General features: G+C 42.7%; 1 protein-coding gene across 2 annotated transcripts in view; it reads right to left on the bottom strand.

Annotated features, from left to right (window-relative positions):
• The window catches only part of Arhgef28 (Rho guanine nucleotide exchange factor 28), a 290004-nt gene that overhangs the window by 225747 nt on the left and 40279 nt on the right, over window positions 1-23978 (bottom strand). For both annotated transcript variants that reach the window (XM_075976247.1, XM_075976246.1), the window contains exon 2: window positions 8344-8387. In XM_075976247.1, coding sequence (XP_075832362.1) covers window positions 8344-8387 — 44 coding nt within the window. The remainder of the gene's footprint in view (window positions 1-8343; window positions 8388-23978) is intronic.

Genomic DNA, 23978 nt, shown 5'->3' with positions numbered 1-23978 from the left:
CAAGGACATAGGAAGGCTCAGAAAAATGTGGTCCTCCCATGGGATTCTGGGAGACTGGTGCTTGGCAACAAAAATCAGGAAGCTGGAAAGGGGGCCACTTGAGGGAGAAACTTGAAAAATGCTTTCAAAAAAATATCACCATCTGGGTTTTAAGTCAAGGATGGATAACTAAGTGATAATGGCAAACAGACTGAGGGAAAAGAAGAGGCGGCTGGAGTGGAGGGCAGGGCGAGAAGGCCACACGTGGGTGTTCTCGAGGAGGAGCCACAATAGAATACGAGCAGAAGCACTGGCCTAGCAGGAGAGAAGGGACTCTGGAGACAGCCACGCAATTAGAGCAGGAAACAGTTCACACACAGCCTTGGGACACTGGCATGGGAATGGCAGGAGGTCAGGGAGCCCCCTTCCCCCAAAGAGTCACTTTTCAACATAAATCAGAACACAAATCCTTCGTGGAGCCCACACCCACAACTCCAGCTACTCTTTATCTGGCCCCGCCCACCCCCTAACCTGTCACCTATCTTCCTCACCAAGCACCCACCACACCAGCCTTCTGTAGCCTCTCTGATACAGGAAGTTCCTGCCCTCCCCCTGGACTCTTGGGCCTTCTGATTCCCCTGTTTAGCACACACTGCACGGCTCACTCTAGTCACACGCCCGTGTGTGCATGTATGCACACACGCAGAGACACACACCACTCTCCAGCACAGCAACACGCTGCTCTAGCACAACCTTGTGCTGCTCGAACACACATCACAACCTGGAATTTTCACTTTTATTTGTCTGCCTTCCCCCATTTCCTAGACTAGGGGAAGGTAAGGGTCTGGGGCCTCTTTTCTTGATCTCTGATATCACAGTACATGGAGCCAAATGAAGACTTATGACAAAGGGGGAAGCTGTAAATGTATGACCTTTCTAAGACTGGCTTCCATCGGAACAAGAGGCCTAAAGCCAGATTGCATGAAGTTCTGAAGAGGCAGTCTTAAGACAACTTCTCTGAACCACACACACCCAGATGTGTGTGTGGAGGTCTGTGGGGAGGGTGGGGGGTGCATGGCTGTATCTATGTCTTCCAAAGCTGACTTTCTAGAACACCTAAATAAAACACTCTGACCATATCTCATTCCAATTCTTCTACCAAGGTTCTCACTGTTGAGACTTAAACCATCAAGCCTGAGAAATCCCCTTAGAAAGAGTTTATGTTTAAGAACAAAATGTAAAAGCTAATTGTGAGGCCAGCAAGATGGTCCCTCGGGTAGAGGCACCTGCCATCAACCCTGATGACCCAAGTTCCGACTTAGAAAGCCACAGAGTGGAAGTAGGTAGCCAGCTCCTGCATGTTGTCCTCTGACTCCCATACACACATATGGCATGTGCTCCCACGTCCATGTGTGTACACAGGGATGCGCACACACATGAAGAAGTAGTCAGATGTAATAAAAAATCAAGTCAGTTACTTCAAATTATTTATTGAGAACGCAAAGGTTCACATCACCCCAAATCGTGAGATGGTCACTGAAATTAGGGAAGCGGATGCAGACTTAAGAACACTTGGTTATATAGCCCCAAAAGCTTTCCAGACACCGCAGGGATGGGCAGAGTGGCCGCTGGCCAGGCAAGATAAAATAGTTCCCTTGGTCTTGTTTGCTCTGTGGCTACACTGTACCACCTTGGAATTTGCCTCCTCTGAAAGCAAGAAGGTGAAAAGAGAAATAGATTTTTTTAAAAAAAAAGCCAAACAGAGACAAACAGAGAGAGTGGGAAAAGCTGAGAACAAGAGCTGTTAGAAGCCGGCCAACTTCAGCAAGCCTGGCTTCAACAACACTGGCAGAGATTCCCAACAGCTGGCAACGGATAGGAGGATGCTCAAGCGCCTGTGTCTAAGTCAGGACACAGACGGTGTTGCCGCCACATTTGCAGAGAACAAACTCACACAAAGCGAACGTGTGGCCCCGAGGCTGACTCCAGGAGGGGCTCCTCCTGATTCCACTCTCTAAGCCAGAAATAGCTGCACACGTTAGAAAAGACACCATCGCCTCCACACCCTGACCCCACATACTTCGGTCTTCCCCAGAGGCCAGGGGAGAGGAGTGCCCAGAAGCGCCACAGTGCTCAGAAGGCCTGCTTATTTTGGAGTTTGTATAGACTTGAAGCTAGTGGAGGGTTCTATTGGGTTTCTAAGTCAAAGCTTTTGATCGAGTGTGCCAGTGGGTCTCTATTAATCTGTGCTTCTGGGATATCAGATGATGGCTACTGGATCTGGGTTTCTATGAGCAAAGGAACTCTGAAAGGTCAGGACTTACCTGGACATAGTTACCACTATCTTTGAGTACGGGAAAAAAAAGGACCAAGAAATACTGAGATTTTCATACTATAAAGTTCAAGGAAGACAGCAGGGCAGGAATGGCCCAAATAGCACCCTTGAGAGTGCCCAAGAAAATGGAGTTCTAGTGACTGAGCAATGGGACAGTCACTGTAATTTATCAACCACTAAGGTAGGAAAATCCCAAACTCACTGAGATCGGCCACTAACAAATGCTAAGCAAATACATTATATGGTTTTTAGCACAGAATCTGCCAAAGCCATGCACAGTGCCAAGACGGCAGAGCCAACATGGCGGAGCAAATCACCCCATGTAGGAGCTTTAACTTCCGCATCAGCAAAGTGACAGAGACTGGTCAATAACCTCCCAGGTGTCCTCACAAAGACTACCCAATGATGTGGTCAAGCAAGGCCAGTCAGGAGTCAAGGGTGTTCAGGGTCATGAGAGGCCAGTCATGGGGGATGCAGAGCTACAGACAGAGAAAGGGCAGGCCTCGGGGCAGGATTTCCTTCAGCAGGAACCAGAAGTTGGTGGGCCTCTGCGGGAGTCCGGAAGGAGATGTCTGCCTGGTGATACCAGAACAAAGCCACCAAGTCACTTACTGCCTCAATAGAAAAATTCTTCCCAGAGCTAAGAAATGGCCCTGGGACTTAAACAGTCCAAGCAGACAACCTGAGACCTGTCCCCAGACCCCCCGAAGAAGTCCAAGACTCAGGGAGTGTGCTCAATCAAATATTATATATATATGTATATGTATATATATATATGTATGTATGTATGTATAAAATATACATAAGCCAGAAGACCCAACTATTGGAAAGGCTGATGGAGGAGGAATTAGATTAGGCACCTAATGCATGGATCAAGTCTCCAAACACCAGATTATAACTTTATTTAGGACACTCAATGATCCCAGAACAACCAGGGTCCCTCGGTAGAATACTGAGACTGTGATAAAATGATAATAAAAACATAACACGCAGCAGGACTAGAGGATTAACTTAGATCCAGCTGATAATGAGCTACTGCGAGAACTCCACTGTCCACCAGTGCACAACATGCAGCCCTCGGAGAAACAAGCACATCCTTCTCAGCAGAGTCCACCAGCACATGTCAGAAAGGGAGCCGACAGTGTGAGTCCTGACCTCTGCAGATGCTGCAAAAATCTCCCGGGATTGACCAGAAAAGGGAAAAATAAAGTTTTTCGTTCCTATGAATGTGAGGTTAAAAAAAAAAACCAACGCACTGCTTTGAAAAATAAAAATGAGACAATAAATCCCAATTTTATTATTATCACAATTATTAAGGCTAAGCTTCTAGACATTAAGTATATCTGAAAGTTGCTGACTAAAATGTGAACTCTTACCTCTCCTTTACAACCCAGTTCCATGCCTATGTCATTATGCATTACATCAGAGCATCCCATTTGCTTAACAAGACAGACTTTTTTGGAATCTAAAGGTAAAGCAGTCTCTAGTAGTCATATGGATTTTTCATATGTGTGTGGAATGTATCTGCTCCCATTTCCCCCTCTCTTGTCACCCATTCTCCTCTCTTGCCCCCCATCTGCCTCCTACTGGTATAAAAACGGAACTAGCAACAGTCCATTGGTGCCACTCCCGACATATACCAGAAGGTAAATGAGCACACAGCAAGGACACCCGCCCACCAGGTTCACGTCGCAGTATCATCAGAGCCAAGAAACAGTACCAGCTCAGGTTCCCATTAACATGGAAAATGTTTAAGATGTGGTGTACACTAAAAATGGAGCAATATTCAGCCATGAAGAAGAGCGAAATTACATCAAACTAGAAGTCAATATATTAAGTAAAGTACACCAGACTCGGGAAAGCAGATATCCATATTTTCTCTCTTGCATGGAGATAAGTATTCGAAGAGTTAAAAGAGTCTTCAGCCAGAAAATAAACACTGTAGATTGGCTGCCTGGCTTCCAATGCACATCTTTCCAGGCTTACCCATTCCTGAGCCTCACCTCTGCTAGCTTGAAACCCCACCACCACACTACAATGCCTGCTGATGATTCAAGATGAACATGAAGCCCAGACCATCGTCAAGACTACAGCAGAGAACAAAGAGCCTGGCTTTGCAGACCTGCTGCTTGAGGGCCCTTCACCCACAGATGCGGGAAGCTGTGCCAAGGCTGCAAATTGGATTTGCAATGCCTACATCCCAACTCTGCACAAATCAGCATTGGAGACGCTCACCCAGCTTGCCAGTCTTACCAGGCTGCGTCTCCAGGGTCTGTTTCTCTTCTCTCATGGTAGTGGACCACCACGCTTTACTGCATTTAAAAACTAAAGTGAGTCTGTGGTTAAGCTTAGGACTATCCTGACATCATTAAGACTAGAGCAAACCAGCTTCGTAAAGATAAGCAAACAGAAAGGAGCCCCGACGTCTATAACAAAAGATACAACAGCACCCATATTTCTTTCTGAAATGGATTCCTAGTAGAATAGGAAAACAATTTTATGTCCTTTCTTTGTGCAAAAAAGAAAATACAAAAGATTACCTCTACAGAGTTGTGAACACAAGGTGGCCAGCATAGCATGAAAATGCTATGTGGACGCTAAAAACAGAAGCTAAAATTGTGCTGGCAAGAAGGAAAAAGAGAGAAAGTAGACACAACAAAAATATCATTAAGTCGAAAACGTGCTTCCATAGTTCAGCTCCCGTCTCCCCAAAAGACAAAACAATCCAGCTCCTGGATTCTGTTCTCTACCAAAAAGAGAAAAGAATAATACTGGCAGGCACAAATGAAGAAAGTTTTAGAAAGACCACAACTGAAGGTTTCCCTTGTGGATCCAAACAAAATGATGGGGAATTTTAAACATATTTATATCCACAGATAACCTGGAGTTATACAAACATTTCTCTACCATCTTTAGAAAGACATTTCTCCATAGTGATACCAAAATAGAAACATACAGGCATTTTAACCATCAGAACACCACAAGGACTCAGTCAAATCAACCCAGTCAAAGGAATCCGAAGTCCTTGTAAGACGCACTTGGACGAGGTACTTTATTCTGAGCTATGAGCAGAGGTCAGGGAATAGTTTCCACCAGCATTTCGCCTTCTGGAATTATTAAATTATCCAGATGATCTAATTTTCCCTAAGGCAAATCTCATATATTGGTTTATTTTTAAAAAGACTGCTACAGTGACTAAAATTTAAATTTTCATTTGAAAAATACTAACGCCTGAAAGGCATTAGTAAAAATAAAACAATCATTAGTAAAATCAAAAGTATATAGTATTATTGTATAATTTAAGACAACATCCCAATCTGTTATGAGTTCTTCACATTTTATGGTGGGGGTGGGCTACCTTAATTATAAAGTTTACCAGGGTTATTATTTCCCCGAGAACCACTTTAAACAACTGAGATTGTCAAAACTATGTGAAAAGCATAAATAATTAAGAGATAGGATGCCTCACAGTCAAGAGGCCAACACTAAAGCACTGAAGTAAATGCTGAAAGGGCTTGGGATTAAATCCATCACAGATACAGATGGACCCCAGCAGAACACACAGCAAACTGTCAATGAGACTTAGAACTCACAATGAGATTAAACACCAGGCTTCCAATTTGCTTGGCTTACTCTGGTTCTAATTTGTACAGTGTATGTACAAAATACAACAACACACATGAATTAAAAATTGATTATAAGGGTTTATATACCAAAATACAGTGAACTAGGAAAAGCCAGACATGAAGACATTCACCCCCTGAATCCATAGTGTACTGGTTCCAGGATCCATTGTAGATTCCCAAATCCACAGATGCTCAACACTTCACATAAAGTAGCATCGCTCTTGAGCATTTGCATGTGCCCCCACACATCCTCCCGGGTGATTTTAATCTTCTCTAGATTATTTTTAATTACTAATTTAACACAAACACTATGGAGATAAAGGCTATGCTTTATTTTGCAGGGAACAATGGCAAGCAAAGGCTCTTCATATGTTCAAAACAGATACAATTTTTCCTCCAAACATTTATGATAACTGTATTTACAAACATCCGATGAGAGACCAGGGATGAGACGCTCCCCCGGGATACAGGAACGAACTGTAGCACAGGTTCTATGTCTATATCCATGCATTTTGCACATTTGCTGGGACTTAGTTTAACCATAGTTTCCATTGAAACATATGCTACTGGCTTCTTAGTGAGGCCAAGTAGCCAGTCTGCAATGATTCTGACATAAAATATTAAGTGAAAAATGGCAGGACACAGCATAGATGTGTAATTATAGACAGAGCTAGGAAGAGTCGGCCATTTTAAACATATTTAACGTACTACCTCTAATCTAGGATACCATTAGTTACAATATGCATTTTATAGTTCGCGAAAAATGCCATGTTTTGTTACATAGAACTACAGTCATCAAATGAGTTCTTCTAAATTAATTTATGCACATATTTTATCGTGTATCACAGAGATCTTTCTGTGTCTTTCTGTGCACACAACAGCTTTGTCTCCTAAAGGCAGCTCAGAATGAAATAATTTTGGGATCAATTATTTCATGCAGCATGCACTGAAATGACAATAATTTAAACCACTGTGACCAAGATCACAGATACAGAGGGAGAGAATCTGCCAAGACAGAGTGAAGGCCAGGATGGAGCTTCTGAAATAAAAGGGGGAGAAAATCATACCTTAGAACTGAGGGCACAGTAACATTTTAATACAAAAACTATACTCTTTTTTTTTTTAGTAAGGCTGTGACTTATTTTCTTAATCCTACTTGGCATTTTCTTGTGTTTTCATTAGTATACTTTTAACAATTCGAAAGAGTTCTCTAAGTGAATGCTTACTTGGGTCAATTAGACATCTTGTCCCTCAGACAAGTGTATTAGTTCTTCTCCTGCTCTGTCCTGGCCAGAGCTATGTTCATGGTAGCTACAGCAGGAGAATGGCAAGAACCAGATTCTGTGATTGCATAACATGATTCAGCTTGGAATTTGTCTGTTTGGGGATGAAGAGGGAGAAGATGAGATCAGTGGAGGAAAGAAGTCACGTGGTCAGCAGCAAGGAGGCTGGGGAGGTTTTCAGTTTGGTCTTGGGCTTATCTTTTTTTAAAAAAAAAAAGATTATTTAATTATAGCAGGACCCAGGGGATATTTAATAACCTGCACATCACAATCTGGAGAGAAAACTACAGACCCTAGAGTAACTCAGTAGTCGGAAATCCATTCATTTTATTACTGTGTCATCTTCCAGGGAATACTGTGGTCTATGTAGTGTGTGCGGAAGGGAGAGAGAAACGAGAGAAGGTAGGAGGGTGTACTAGCTGAGCAGTGAGGTGTAGGTGGTAGATGAATATATCAATATTTTTATTAATTGAGGTTTCTGATTAAATTTTTCTGGCTCCTTAGTATCCTGCTCCAAACCACAATTTCATCCACATACACACCCATATCCTCTGCCCACGCCCATCTCTCCGAGGAAGGAGGCAGAGAGGGTGTCATTTTGTGAGCAAGGAGACGATTGGTTTAGATTGTATAGCTACCATTCTCAGAAATAAGCCAGAAGCATATGGAAAACGTCTGTTCCCTGCCTGCCACTTCCACACACATCTTACACTTGCTCTCTAAGTTTCTATTTCATGTTCAAAGCTAAAACCACTATCAGCAAGGCATACCTTCAAAATTTAAAAAAATAAAAAAGGCAAGTCTCCAAGGCACACTTGCTATTATCAGAAAATTACCACGAAACAAAGTGCCTGAAAATTCCTCCTAAAAGTAAACCAAATGAGTTGGAAATCATGTAGCTTTTCAACAAGTACTGAGTGAAAGATAGTTAGAACTCTAGATTTTGGAAAGAGAAGCTAGGCCATTTTAAAAAGCAATACAAAAACATAATTTAGATGGTAATGCTGTGTGTGTTCTGAAAAAGCCTCCACTCCATAGTAAGTAAAACATTCTCCCTGTCTTCATTCACAGGTTTGAAATTAGGAAAAGGCCACTTGGACCTAAATCCTCAGGGACTTACGTAAAGAGGCACTTCGTTGCAGCTCAACTCCATGGCTCCTGCATCTGTAATGGAAACAAGACAAGCGTTATGGCGGGAAGCCTGTCACCAGCCCTCAGGGTCCTCTGGGGCCCACGTTTCAGTGTCAACATTAGGGAGGAAGGAGTACAATAATTAAGAAAGCTACAGAGATTATATGTGCATGTGTGTGTGTGTGTGTGTGTGCGTGTGTGCGCGCACACACACACACGTCTGATGACCAGCGTTGTAGATCAGGGATGGAGCACATGCCTCGCCTATACCAAGGCCTGGAGTCCATTCCCAACCTCCCCTTTTAAGAAGGAATATAGAAAAGAGTCATTCTGTTATACAAAATTATTCTCCCCAAGAAAACAGAAAGGCAGCTTTTCAAAAACTTAAACATACGCTCAGTAATTTGATATCTAAGAGTATACACAAAAGAATTGAAAATGGACTCAAAGGAGTCAGCAATTCTATTCACAAGAGTCAAAGTGGGGAAGCAACCTGAACACCCAGTAGCCTGTCCACAGACAATCAAAATGCAGAAGACGTGATGCAATAGAATCATCTTCTTCCACATGCTGCAACATGAAGGGGACTGAAGGATTGTGTGCGAAGACAAACAAGCCAATTGCAAAAGAAAAAATACCGTTGTCATTCCACTTATATGACGTGTCTAAATGAGTAAATTCATAGAGATAGAAAGCAGAAGACAAGTTACCAAGGCCTGGAATTGCTGTTCAGTAGATGCACGACTTTTATAAAAACACAGTCCTGAAGATGGATGACCGTGATATTACACAGTGCAAATGTGCTTAATGCAGTTGAATCACACGTTCCAAACGGAACAAATGATAGATCTTATATATATATATCTCACCATAACACAAAGACATAAGTTACATACAGTATGTACCTGAGGCAAAATAAGAAGTAACTGCAAAAAATATTCCAATTATGTGTCTGTAATGACATATATATGATGTATATGCATGCATACCTACATACACATATAGTCTCACCTTTATTACTTCAGATTAGTTTCTACACATACGTAAATCCCATCACTTCAAATACTCCACTGACTATCCCAGAATTGGGAGTATTTCCAAAAGCCAGAAGCACAACACAAGCATTAGGAAAACTTCGTCTTAACTCACCCTTGTCTCACAGGCTGCTATAAGGTCTCAATCTACTTTTGCCCAGATAACACAGAGAGCATAAGACCATGCTTGACTCTCTGACGCAGAGGCTAAAGATTCTGCCCACCGAATTGCAATGGGGTGCAGCCCACCAGCAAGCTAACCAACTTTTCTACCAGTTGCCCGAAGCTCCATCTGCCGGTGCCTATCTCTTTAAAAAACAGTGCACAGGGGTGTCTATGAGCAGACAGGTGGACAAATGAACTGTGGTGTGTCCATACAATGGAATGTCATTCCACCTGAAAAAGGAAGGACACATGCCACAGCCTGGATGACTCCCAGCAGCTCGTCCCCAACAAGATGAGCCAAACAGAAAGAGCAATGCCCCATGATTCCAGTAATACAGGATAGCAAGAGTCAAAGGTGGTTTCCATGAGCAAGGAGGCGAGAGTGTTTTGCTTAATGGACTTAATAGATGCCGAGTTTCAGGTTTTACACAGTGAACGCTGTCCTGCAAAGGATAATGGAAATGGAGAATAATAGTGTGCTTAATACTCCCAAGCTGAGCACACACACATGCACACGCACATGCTCACGCACACACAAAATAAAAACGGTCTCAAAATAGCACCTAGATGCTGGCTTTCTGATTAATCAAAGACCCACCATTATTCACTGACCATTTTCTGTGGTCCACCAAAGGGGAGGGAAGGTGGCGCAGCCCCAGACGCTTCAGCTGAACAAAGACAATTAAAAGCTGGGCAAAGTACAAAATGGATCACACGAAAATTCTGAAGAGGACAGACAAGGGGCATCATCACCGTCTCCCTCACCCCGAAGCTGCACCACTGCCCATTGCCAACTCTAGGTTCTGTTCACTGGCTCTGGGCTTTGGACCACAGCTCCACTCTTACAGCTCTGGGGAGCTCCAGGAAGGGGGGATATTGCAGTCTGAATGGTGACATTTAGTATACTAATTCAAGGAGGGTACACTGGCAAGGAAGAATATGAAAAGCTCTATTTTATTTATTTTGTCTAAAGGCACCCAAATTAAACATCCTAATTCTTCATACACATTCTAACATAGAAATCTCTCAGGTTAAGACACATGAGTCATGGTGAGAGACAGCCATCGTGATGAGGGGCAAGCCAAGGATGGACTACAGGATGTTTCTTAGCCCTGTTCTCAACCCAGCATGCCCTGTGCAGCCTTGTGTAAACCCAGCCGAGTGGGCTCCTGGATGATAATCTACTTCTGGCAAAACTAACTTCCCAAGCTAGACCAGTGGCTTCCAGAGTCTGGGAAAGACATCCCATGAAAGATAATACTAACTAGAAAATAACAGAATAGGCTTAGTATGAATTCCTAATAGAAACTGTTCATCAGTTCCTAGCAGAAAATCAAAATAATGTGCAACTCAAGGGCCCTGACAAAAGGAGGACTCCAAACTCCAAATTATCTTTTTGTTGTTGGTGGTGGTTTTCTGAGACAGGGTTTCTCTGGGTAGCCCAGGCTGTTGCTCTGTAGACCAGGCAGGCTTTGAACTCAGAGACCCACCTACCTCTGCCTTCCAAGTGCTGGGATTAAAGGCCAGTGCCACCACAGCCTGGCCAAACAGCCAATCATCAAGACAGGCTTTGAAAGCTGGATTCATGGGCATTAGGACTGACCCTGACTTGCACTATGTCTTCTGTGCATCAGGACAGCAGCGGCTCTTGACCTTGCAGAGCTCACAGGTAAGCCATATGCAATCTCTACCGAAGGTGAGGGTGAAACTTGATTTCTACTTAACATCAAAAGAAATGCGTTATCATGGTACCTGAGTGATTTAAATAGCATAAACAATAAAAAAACTAAAATGTGTTTTGTTTCATGAGTAAAACTGTTTCCGGCACATTTATCAAAATAAATTAAATGGAAGTTTTACTACACTCTTAGGTGAAATATAGGTATTTTCCCCTTATACAAAGAACTACAGGCAACTAAGGAATGCCGACAGCAGGAGAAACAGGCTTCCTCAGGAAGGAGCACCCCAGCTGCTTGTGTAATATCAAATAGTCAGTCCTGAACACATACATATAAGTAGCATTATACAAGCCAGGTGTGGTGCCCCAGACCTTTAATCTCAGCACTTGGGAGGCAGAAGTAGGCAGATCTCTGAGTTCCAGGCTAACCTAGACTACACAGTGAGTTCTAGGACAGCCAGGACTACATAGATGGACACTGTCTTTAAAAAAAAAGTAACAGTATACAGGCTGAGCAGGTTGCATTTATGTATATATGAAAATATATGTATATAACAAAATTTAATGGAAAAAGGGCATTAATTTGAATGAGAGAAAAGAGGACTATATGAGATAGTTTTGGAGAGAGGAAGGGAGAAATGATATAATTAAAATATCAAAAATTGAAAGAAATACATTTTTTAAAAAAAAAATTGGTGTTTTCCAAAACCCAGATTTATCTTCTAGATTTAAAAAAAAAAAAACAGGAACCAAACTCAAGACTCTGGGCATTCTAAGCAAGCACACTGACACAGAATTATATTCCTGTCCTGGTTTGTGAGACAGAGTCTTAGTTATGAGCCCACGCTGGCCTTGAACTCATCCTCTTGACTTTGCCTCCTAAGTGCTTCCATTACAGACATACATCACAGCACATGGGTGGATTTTGTCTGTTTTATAAAATACACCAAAAAGGAAGTAGTCTAAGGGGTATGTGAAGAGATAGGCATGGACGTAATTATGATCAATATTCAAAATACATTGTGCATATTTATGAATATGTCAAAAATATTGCATGCGAACACAGGGGGTGGGTAGGTGGGTGTGCACACATGCACGTGCAATCATTATGGCCAGCAGAGTATTAATCCACTATCCTATTCGACATGACTCAGTAGTCAGTGTTGGTTCAAACTTTGTGTGTCTGAACCCGAATAGTTTATTTAGGCAAATTTAGGTGCAGCACAATTTGGTAAGAAAATTTTCCTGGTGATAATTCACTCAATTCTGTGTGCACAATAAAGTTTAAGACATGACTACACTGAAACTCTTTGCAAAGAACATGCGGCATCTTCCATAAAAATGGGTTCTACCGACAGACTAAGAAAACCAAGCTCATGGTAACAGTCTTGGGGAGGATGGTCACCAGGTTATAACCACATCTATTCCTGGCCTTCTGGGCAGAAAACATCTTTCTCCCTTTGAAGAGACAACCCAACCCTGCATGTTTAACATTTCAGGTTCCCTTAGCGTGTACCTGGGAGTGCAAGGACCTCTGTGCCTCTCATGGAATACCTTTTAAAATATGTTTTAAAATACATGTATACCAAAAGAACCATAGAACTGTTTTTGGTGACAATGTGAAGATATATTCTGAAAAGCAAATTGCTTCTTTAACAACAAAAACTGTTAATGATAATAAAACTAGCCATGAATAAGACAGCAGCTCTGACAAAGGTGTTTGTTTGGTTCTGGGGATGTAGGAAGACATGCACGTGTATGTGCAGGTGCAGAGGCCAGAGGGAGACTTCCAGTGTCACCCTCCATCACTCTCGACCTCATCCCTTTCAGACAGTCCCTTACTGAACTGGAAGCTTGCCTTTAGGCTGGCCAGAGAGCTCCCAGGATTTGCCTGGGATTACAGGCACAGGTGGCCATGCCTAACTCTTTATGTGAGCGTTAAGTAGTCAAATTCAGGTCCTAATGCTTACATAGCAACTGCTCCTAGCCAATGATCCATCCTGACGGTCATACGAGCCATCCTCATAACCAAATGAGCAACCTTCACAGCCCCTGCTGAGTCTAAAATGTGCCGCACCTGAGATCCATTCCCTTTGTCATTTGAGCGAGATGCTATAATGAAGAACTTGAAGCCAAAGGTGTGTAGACCTGCAGCCAGTCAGAACAGCTCATTTCACAGAAGTGTTTCAATGTGGTCAAATCATTACAACTTCTACAGGAAGTACTCATAAAAGCCATTACCACATTGAGAGCCATGGGCTCTATGGTGGCAGCATACTTTCTAAAGTTATCAAACTTAAACATATATTACATATTTATAAATACAGAGGAATTCCAAACTTTCTGAGGTGGGAAGTATCTGTTTGTGTTAGCATTTTCTTTGGGAGGAGGGGCAGCAAACTGAAATGACCTGTCCCTTCCAGAAAAACGTAGTGCTCTAGTAAGTGGAAAAAAAAAAAAAGAAGATGCATTCCAAAGGCTGCAGACAGTAGTTGTCACAGTAAGGACATTTTGGAAAGGATAGTTTGGGCCTCATCCTTCTCCTCCAGGGTTTAGCCCAGTACATGGATGGAACTAGAAAAGATCATATTAAGTGAGGTGGCCCAGACTCAGAAAGACAAACATCACATGTCTCTCTCATCAGAGGCTCCTAGCTCCAAATCCTCAGAAGTAAGACCACATCCTGAGTGACGACAGAAACTAAGAAACTAAAGGAAGACTGTTAGCATGTTAGGGATATAGGGGACAACTAGAGAGAAGAACCATAGAGAGGGTGCAAGTGACCTGATTAGAGAAATGAGGGAAAAGGGAGAATTCTAACTAGGAAATAGTAGGGGAAACATAGAGGGAGGAGGGAGGAGGGCAAAATACTAGTAAGAATGTCTGAGAAAGTCATGCAGAATCATACTATTAACTACCTACCTTTAAAAGCCTATGGTACACATAAGCCTGTGTATAAATATTCACATATTCTTAGCGAGGCATAACTCCTGACAAGAGTCAAAGACCACTGAAGGACCCACCTCTACGTCCTGTGCCACCACAGATGTCCACTGCTAACTCTTTACAGTAATATTGTCAAGTATTGTTTAGAACATGCAAAAGACTTAGGACCTTAGCCATCATTTATTTATCTGATGCCACCTGACTAATCTTTCCCCCCACTCTGTGGAGTGGGGACCCCCACACCAAACATGAGAGGCCCTCTTATGAATCGTTGACCAAGGCTGTCTAAGGGACTCCCAAAACATAAAGCCTACTGCTGTTGCCCTTTGCTTACCCCCAAGAGGTGGAAATTATGTCCCTATTGCTGAAGGCACCATGTACTTCTGACACAGGGCTCAGAGCCTCTGAGTGGGAACTGACCTGAAAGCCTCCCCCCTGAGGACCAACTTTCCTGATACCAGAGAGTGCCATGTAAACTTCCAAAGGAGGGGACCAACCACCAGCCGTTCTGCCTAGCTATGACACCATGAGCCACAACAGCTAACTGGTACAATAACACTAAGGGTTACTGAGAAGTCATGGATCTTGGAGAAGAACCGACAACTGCCACATTGCTAAACCAGCATGATCCCTAATATATTCTAAATATTTGTCTTTATATCCACAGACGTGTAGTCCTACCCTCTCGTAAAGGAAACACCCCTTTGCAACAGACAAAGACCATTACAGAGAGCTATAACCAATCAGAATGCAGACTTGCGGAGCCCAGTCCCTGGGAATACATCTACAGAGCAACTCTTGCACCTAACTAAGGCTTGGGAAACATTGCAAACGAGGGGGTAGAAAAATTTTAAAAAGCCAGAAAATCAGAGGGGTTGCTGGAGGATTGTGTCTCCTAGACACAATGTCAGAAGTACAAATGGTCTCACCAACATGGTGGCCTAAACATGAGCTGAGCAAAGACAACAGCAATAGACATCCCATGGTGGCCAGGGATCACGAGGCCTCAACCCTACACAAAGAGCTACAGGCAACTAAGGGATGCTGAGACTGGGAGAAAGTCTTCCTCAGGGAAGAGCACACCAACTGGGTATTTAATACCAAACAGTTAGCCCCGAAAACATACACACAAGTACCATTATACAGAATGAGTAGGTCGTATTTAAGGATAATATATATAATTAATTTAAAAAGACACAGTGACATTGAGAAAGAACAAGAGGAATGTGGGAGGGTCTGGAGGGAGGAAAGTAAAGGGAGAAATGATGTAGTTATATTAAAATCTCAAAAATAAGAGGAGTGTTTGTACACATGCCCACAGTTTGTAGAGTTTGGCACAAAGTGTGCTTTAAGTTTGCATTTTTGGTAGCCCTCAAATCTGCATGCACTTCATAAATATTTGGAAAAAATAGATTAAATCTTTATTAATCTAATTTTTAAATAGATTAAAGCTTTATTAAAGCTTCCAAGAGGAGCATTTCCTAGCTTTCACATTTTGTTTGTTTGATTTATACAATACCTGCTGGTGAGTTTGCAGAAGGAAAGACAGCTATCAGGAAAGGTGAGCATTTCTTGACCAACCCTCACAGAACTGGGGGCTAGGACCAGAACCTAAGTCTCTCAGTCTCAGGGCAGCGAGCACAGAAAGTCTTAGCAAAACTCTACACAAGGAACTATCTTCTCATCATCAAACACTTCAAACCTGTTTCAAAGTAGACAGCAATGAGAAAGAAACAAAGGACTCAGAGCATCCGGCTGTTTCACACTGATGATTCTTAGGGAATAAACAAGGTTAATACAGAAACTTCACTAACACGTTTAATCCTGATAACTCTTTTCATTTTTACACAGGCTATAGAATACGCACCGTTGTGTTGACGTGGTGTGTAAGCAAGCACATAAACACATTAAGTACAATACATGCTAACTTGAGTACATATTAGCATTTTGAAAATCTACTTCTAAAAAAACAGGCTTTCCCCATTGGTCAGGACTTCCTAGCAGCTTGCTTTCACATAGTCCAGGTGGGTACGGCTGATGGAGGTAAGATGCAGTTCTCCACTGCATGTGATCTGCACCCAGAGTGATGTGGTGGGTGCGTGTGATCTGACCCCACGGTGAGATAGTGGGTACATGTGACCTGCATCCAGGGCGAGGTGGTGGGTACATGTGATCTGCACTCCGGGGTGAGATAGTGGCTACATGTGACCTGCACCCAGGACGAGGTGGTGGGTACATGTGCTATGCACTCTGGGGTGAGATAGTGGGTGCATGTGACCTGCACCCAGGGCGAGGTGGTGGGTACATGTGACCTGCACCCAGGACGAGGTGGTGGGTACATGTGATCTGCACTCTGGGGTGAGATAGTGGGTACATGTGACCTGCACCCAGGGTGAGGTGGTGGGTACATGTGATCTGCACCCAGGGTGAGGTGCACCTTGGCCTGGCACTGTGAGGGACCTGTTTTCTCCACATGTCTGTCTACGTGAGGCTATGGGAGACAGAGCTGCCTCAGCTTTGATCTCAGCAGAACCATCTAGGCCCTGACAACATGTTACTGATTTTCTACCTTCTGTTTGAAAATGCGTATCTTATTTCTGCCAGCTCAACTTCTTGCTATTCAGTGTACCCATTTAAAAGCCACTCTGATTAACACTAAATACATTTTCCGGATTAACCCTCTTTGACTCCTTAAGTAAAATAATCTTAAACCAAAATGTGTGACATTATTTTTTAAAAGATGGGTTTCCTTGAAGGTTTTAATATTTTGCAAATGCCTTAGCTTAAATGCCTGGCTCTTGCTACAGTAGACACTAAACTGTTTTTTTTTATATTTGTGTGTATGTGGTGTGTGACTGTATGAACACTTGAGTGTATGAATAAGTTTGCACACACACCATGATGCACAAACAAAGGTCACAGGACAACTTCACATGTTGGTCTCCACCTTCCACCTTGTTTAAGGCAGGGTCTGTGTGTGTGTGTGTGTGTGTGTGTGTGTGTGTGTGTGTGTTTTACTGCATATGCCAGAACAGTGGACAAGTGGGTTTCTGGGGACTCTCTTTGTCTCTTCCCACCTCCCTAAAGGAGCTCTTGGACCATGTGGGGTCTGGGATTCAAATTCATGTCACTATGCTTGGGCAGCAAGTGCCTCACACACAGAACCATCTCCCCAGTCCTGAAACTGGTTCAAATAGACATCACATGAATTTTGAAAGAAATAACAGAGTCTCCTTCTTCATTCCAAATGCTTTCAAAACGTCTACTGTATTCCCTAAATGAGTTGTAGAGAAAATAATTTGGAAAAAAAAATACGATCCACCTAATTCAACTGTCAAACTTCAAACTGGGTAATATTTTTAAAGTTTATTTCCCTTCGGGTTTTCTTCAGGTGAACTCCTCGTTCGTGGGGAGAGGCTCTGAGTCCTGCTCTCGCCTGGCTAACTAAGCTGGGTCTCCTTCTATAGCAGTCTTTCTCAGCCTCCCTAACACTGCGACCCTTTAATACAGTTCCTCATGTTGTGGCGAACTCCCCTCAACCCTAAAATTATTTTCATTGCTACTTCATAACTTTAATTTTGCTATTGTTATGAATCATAATGTAAATATCTGTGCTTTCCAGTGGTCTTAAGTGACCCTTGAAAAAGGGTCGTTCTACCCTCAAGGGCGTCACAACCCACAGTCGAGAACCACTCTTCTACACCAAGCTTAGCAATCAAGCAAGTCTGTATTTTGCCAAGCCAACTGTAGCTGCGCTTGGCCTTTAGCATCTCCCTGTACAAATGTCCTGTTCCAGCTCCTGCCCTGTTCCCAAGGCCTGACGCCCTCCTGTGACGTCTACATGGTTCATGCTCAAATCCTTAAAAAAAAGAAAAGAAAAAAGAAAAAAATTAGACCACATTTTCTAAAACATTTTTGGGAAAGTAAATGCCAAAATATTTCCAAAACTCTCCCGAAGACCAAAGGATGGTTTGGACTCTAGTCCACAGCATTTGTTTTCAAGTTTGTCTCCAGAAGCAGAAACAAATGTTACTAATGAGATACTAAATAGGCTCACATTACAGCAAATGGTTAATATCCGAAAGTCTTTGACTGCCCCTTAACTCTAAAGAAAATTAGCAGTCCACTGTAAGTAAGCTAATTTTGTAAAGTAGGAAAGGAAGTAAACATAGCATTCAGTTTGCAAGGAGAAAATCAGTTCCCCACTTCATGAAATTCCAGGTTTCTAATCTTGTCCTCCAAATGAAATACACATGGATGTGAAGTCATGACTTCATTGTTTGGGTGTGGGGATGTCTTAGGGTGGGAGTGTTGTCTGTCTGTCTGTTTGCTTAGAGACAGGGTTTCACCATTTAGCCCTGCCTGGAGTTCACTCTATAGACCAGGCTGACCTCTGACTCACAAAGCTCACCCACCTCTCTCTCAAACCTGCTACAAAGGTCTGCAACACCCCACCCCTCAGAGCTAGATCTTTTACTTTGTCTTTGAACATCATCATCATCATCAACGCCTTCCATTCCTTTTACAAAACTCTTGGCCACGGCCACTACAAATATGAGGAACTATACTGAGAAAGTTAACGTTATAGCAGACCCTGGGCTAGATACTTTATAAACACGGCAGCCTGAAGAAGAATATACGGGAAACGAAAGCTTAAACATTAAAATATTCTACACTAAACTTACAAAGTTATGTGCCCAATAAGTGGTGGCCTCCCCCTTTTCCTCTGCCCCTCCCCTCCACTTAAGATATTATACTTCTGCAAAGCAACAAGCTTTTGGTCGTTCATGTGGTTTGGTTTGTTTTTTGTTTTTGGTCTACCTGTGATTTGCGAATGCTATAATAAAATATAAATCAGTTTAAAACTCAAAAGGCTTTAAGGCATACATTTTTTTATAAAGTTGAGAAAAGCATCATTGGGGAACTGTTTAAGTTTTATACATGAAGCAATTTATCAACGAGCGTGTGGTAGCTCAGACCCACTGACACGTAATACAGAAAAATCATAAGCCAGCTGCTTCAACCCTAATCATTTTAATGCAAAAGGAATAAAAGTTAGTGTGTCCAACCAAATGACAGCCATAAACATGCTTAGAAAATTAAATATGGCAGCACAGATTTCATGATGTGCAATCAATCACTTTAGGTAGAAGTATGCATGCACCATCCTCAGTCCTACACACACACACACACACACACACACACACACACACACACACACACGTGTGTTCATTTCAGATCAGTCTTTGGGTTAGCAAAAAATCAAAAATGAAAAATGGCAGCTTTTTAGATCCCACAGCAAATGGCAGAGCTTGAGCACAGTACCCAACTCAACTGTGACGCTAGTGGAGAAGGGACGAACAGTGTACTCTGGGCTATAAGGCCAAGTCCCTGAGACAGCCTTTGATGCCAGCACAATGGAAATGCGTAAGAAAAGAGCATTTGGGCATGAAGCTACTACCGAATAGACAATGCTGACTATATAAACCTGTCTCAGATTAGACTGATCTGAGTCATGCAAGTCTCAGCAGTTGCAAGAGAAAAATTAGACTATTTCATGATCGCTAAGGATGTGTCTGAGGATTAAAGGAACAACACAGTAACTCTTCAATAGGCTCTCGTTAATGCAAACTAGTGGGAGGGGTGGAGATGGTAGGGGAAGAAGGAGAGCCAGTCAGTCTGAAATAGTGCAGCCTAAATTAGAGGATGTTTATAAAGTACAAAGAAGAGCAGGAGTTGGCCGCTAACAGAATGTTCCGCCAAGCCTGTCACACTCATTTGTATTTCTCAGGATTTATTTGCACATAGGCACAGTGATTAAGCCCTTTAAAAGCTTTTTCCAAATCCACTGAACTTTCACTGATTCTGGGAGTCTCGGTGTGCTGTTTATAGTCAACACAAAGCTCAATTATCATCCAAGCATCCTGAGGAAGACGCAACCTTTCAACACTTCAATTCCCTCCTTAGCAAGAACTCTCCGAAGTTCCTCTTGAATGCTCACCGTCAACCACTGTCATGGATGGACTCTGGGTAAAGCACTCTGTAGCCTGTCCTGGGAGAGACACTAACACATGTAAGGCACTATGCCTGTCAAGGTGTCACAGCTCAATCCCCATGATAGGATGAGGCAGGAAGGTATCAGAAATGGGACCGGTGACTGGAAGAAGGGGATGGCGGGAAGCCAGCATGAAGAGACAAGAGAATCCTCAGATCGCAGCCAGATGCTAAAACTAAAACTGGCAGGCAGGGCCACCCAAAGCTCATCCATTTGCTGATGTTTGAAAGTTTGGATTCAGTGAGAAAGACTGTTTTGTTTATTTAACAGTTCTGTCTACAAAATGCAAAGAATCAACCTAGAGAAAGAGAAGACAAAAGACACATCCCTGTGAGAGGAAACGTGAGGTAAGCGCGACATGAAGCCTTGCTAGGCAGCTTGCTGTGGCTCTCTCTCATTTTACAAGCTAAAGGACCTCCATTTTTACCTTGGTGAAGAGGAAGGTGACTTTTCCTGAGGTCTAATGTGGAATTTCTAGAAATTAATATGTTAATTAAGCCATGAGTTTGTAACGTACGGTCTATGGATAGACTTTATAGGGACATGAACTTCATGAAATTCATGTAAAATTTTGTTTATGTGTATTTTCTGGCAAGAGTTTAAAGCTTACAATGGGTTCTCAGTGGTCCATTAGAACTGGGAAAAAAAGACGAAAATTCATGTTAGGAGACTAAATGGATGTAGTATGGGCTAGGGAAAGATATTTGCCACAGACCCAACAAGGAACTTTCAAACAACCTCACTGGCAAATACGCAAAGGACAGAGATTAACATTTTACTTGCAGAGAGTACACAGATGGCAATAAACACATGGCGAGATGCTCAACATCATTAGCCACTAGGCACATGGAGATTCAAACCACAGTGAGATCAGCACCTGTCATTCAACATGAATGACAAACAAAAAGAGTGCATGCCCTGGGGAGGATAGGAAAACCAGACCGCATTGCCGGTGGGATAGGAAAGGGTACAGGCAATGAGGAAAGACATCGGGGGATTCCGAAAACCTAAGCTCAGAAGTGTCATCAGCAAGGGCACTAACGGAGAAGTACAAATTCACATCCACACAAGAACCCAGATATTTCACAGCAGCCCTGTTTATAACAGCCTTGAATTAGATGATCCCAGAAGTCCTTCCACGGCATGATAGTTCAGCTTAGAACAGCTCCACATACACACCACACAAACAAGGAGTGGGCCTCTTCGTTCCTGTGGGCTCTGCATTCATGCATCCTGACAAACACAGACTGAATATGCAGGTGGGCTAATAAGGGTTGCATATAGACTCAACTTCTAAACTTGTTCCCAGACAATAAAGTATTACTTGCCTCATGTTGATACGGTTTTAGGTATTATAAGTAATCTAGAGATGGGTTAAACTATATGGGAGGGGTCATATGGGTTATATGCTAATGCAATGCATCTCTGTAAGACTTGAACTCCTAGGTAACTCCTAGGCCAATACATACCCATGCAAAGGAACTATACATCATTTGCCAATACAAAGTGGACAGTGGTGGCATGGATAAAGCTTCAGGAAGCGAGGCTAGAGAAATGGCTTAGCAATCGGGAGCACTTGGTCTAACCGAGAGCCTGATCCACTTTCCAGCACCCTGTCAGGCAGCTCACAGCTGCCTCTAACCCTGGCTCCAGAAGGACCTGACGCCTCTTGCACCCATAACCACCTGTACTGTGTGTGTCCCTCCACACAGATAGACAATCAATAGTAATGCAAATAAGACCTTAAAATTTTCAGGAAGTTATAGTGAGCAGTAAATGCCCAACCCCCAAAAGTGGTAGATAATACAATCTATATACAATATTTTGTCAAAGAAAAAATGTCATTCAGATGGTGACAGATCGGTGGTTACTGGGAGATAAAAACAGCAGTTGAGATGAAGATATAGGAAGGTAATTATGACTACAGAAGAGGAAAACACAGTTGAAGTTTTATAACCACTCAATGTCTTACATGATAGTGGGCATATGAACTTACACAGGTGACAAAATGAAACAGCATAGACACTGAAAACACACGCTGACTCATGGAAGAAAAATGGACAGCCTGGAGAGAGAGAAGCTGAGTACAGTGCCTGTGGAGGCCAGGAGAGGGCATCAAATTCCTCTGGAGCCGGAGTTACAGGAGGTTGTGAGCCAGCTGACATGGGCGCTGGGAACTGAACTCAGGTCCTCTGTGAGAAGAACAAGTGCTCAATATTGGGCCATCCCTCCAGCCACCGATTAAGATACTAATAATATAGATTTGTGAGCCACTGGCCTGCAACGAAATCGAGCAGCCTATACAAAAGACCTCTCATTGTTTCTGACAGATGCGTGGGAATGCATAACTGTCTCAATCAAAATTCCAAGTAAAACAATCTTACCAGAGAGAATGCATCGTAATATCAGTTTTCTCCTTTTTGTGGTAGCTAAACTAGCACTCTCTTCTCTCTCTCTCTCTCTCTCTCTCTCTCTCTCTCTCTCTCTCTCTCTCTCTCTTTCTCTCTTTCTCTCTCTCTCTCTCTCTCTCACACACACACACACACACTTCCCTGTGCTGTTTCTTGTCATTATTTAAATATTATTAGAATTTTTTACTGCTCGCTACATTTTGTTTAATCATTTTGTATGGGAGCAAAGCTTCATCTTTTGAGAATGAATTTAAGAGGCTGCATGGATAGATGGCTCAGTACTTGCTGCTCTTCCAGAAGCCCCAGGTTTAACTTCCTGTACTCACATGGCAGCTCACAACCAGAGGATCCGACTCCTTCTTCTGACCTCTGTGGGCACAAGGCATGCATGTTGTACCCAGGCACACATGCAGGCAAAACATTCATACGTGTAAATAAAATAAACTTACTTTAAAAAAACTGAACTTGAATTTTTAAAATAGCAAAAGATTTTCGAATCCACTGAGGTAGTAATATATGTAAACCAAGTAAGGAATGTTATTTATGAGCAAAAACCAAGTAACATCTAAACCATGAAACTGGTTTTCTCCTGTGGAATTAATTCCTCAATTTAAGATTTTGAGGTCCAAGAGAATACTTAGATTCTTTTGGCTGAAAATCCCCTTAAGAGGCAGTAAGAGGCCACCAAAGGGCTTCAAGTGGGGCAAGGCCTTACCTCAAGTTGTATTTCTACGACACTGACCCAAAGAGTGCTGAAGAGACTAGAAAGAGAGAAGGGATGGGGGGAACAGAGAAAAGAGTTGGGGGGCAGACTCATGGGGTAACCTCTGCTACCTACATGAGTGTTCAGCCAGGTAGGAGTTCTCAGAAATTATCAACGCTGAATGCTCTGGAGAGACAGCCACACCGCCTCTGAGCCTCTCGGCTGTACTTCAGGCTGTAGTTCTGACTGTGTGTGACAGCCCTCTTGCTTCCGACCCCCACCCAGACGCCATATCTTCATTACAGGGCTACAGAAGCACTTTCCCCTCACCCTTAAAAGGTGAGAAATCCTTTAGCTGGAAACACTAATGACTACACCTGTTTCTAGACCACTAAACAAAGTATGAACGCCGCAGAAATTCTAGAGCAATGTTTTAACATTTAGAAATAACCTTCCAGCAAAATGAGAAGCATTGAGAGTTAGCCTTAGAAACGTGATGGCCCTCTAAACATTTAGTCGAGCAGTTATCATTACTGCTGTGAGTTGTACTGACTAGTAAAAGAAGCATAAAGGCCCTCCCTTTCAGTCCCTTCCAACATCTTTGAAAGGAAGGCTATGCTCATGTGAAATGG

This window comes from Microtus pennsylvanicus, chromosome 6 (genome assembly GCF_037038515.1).
Source record: "Microtus pennsylvanicus isolate mMicPen1 chromosome 6, mMicPen1.hap1, whole genome shotgun sequence".
NCBI classification, from domain to species: domain Eukaryota; kingdom Metazoa; phylum Chordata; class Mammalia; order Rodentia; family Cricetidae; genus Microtus; species Microtus pennsylvanicus.
The sequence above is the reverse complement of the archived record's forward strand: the minus strand, read 5'-3'. Positions and strand labels throughout refer to the sequence as shown.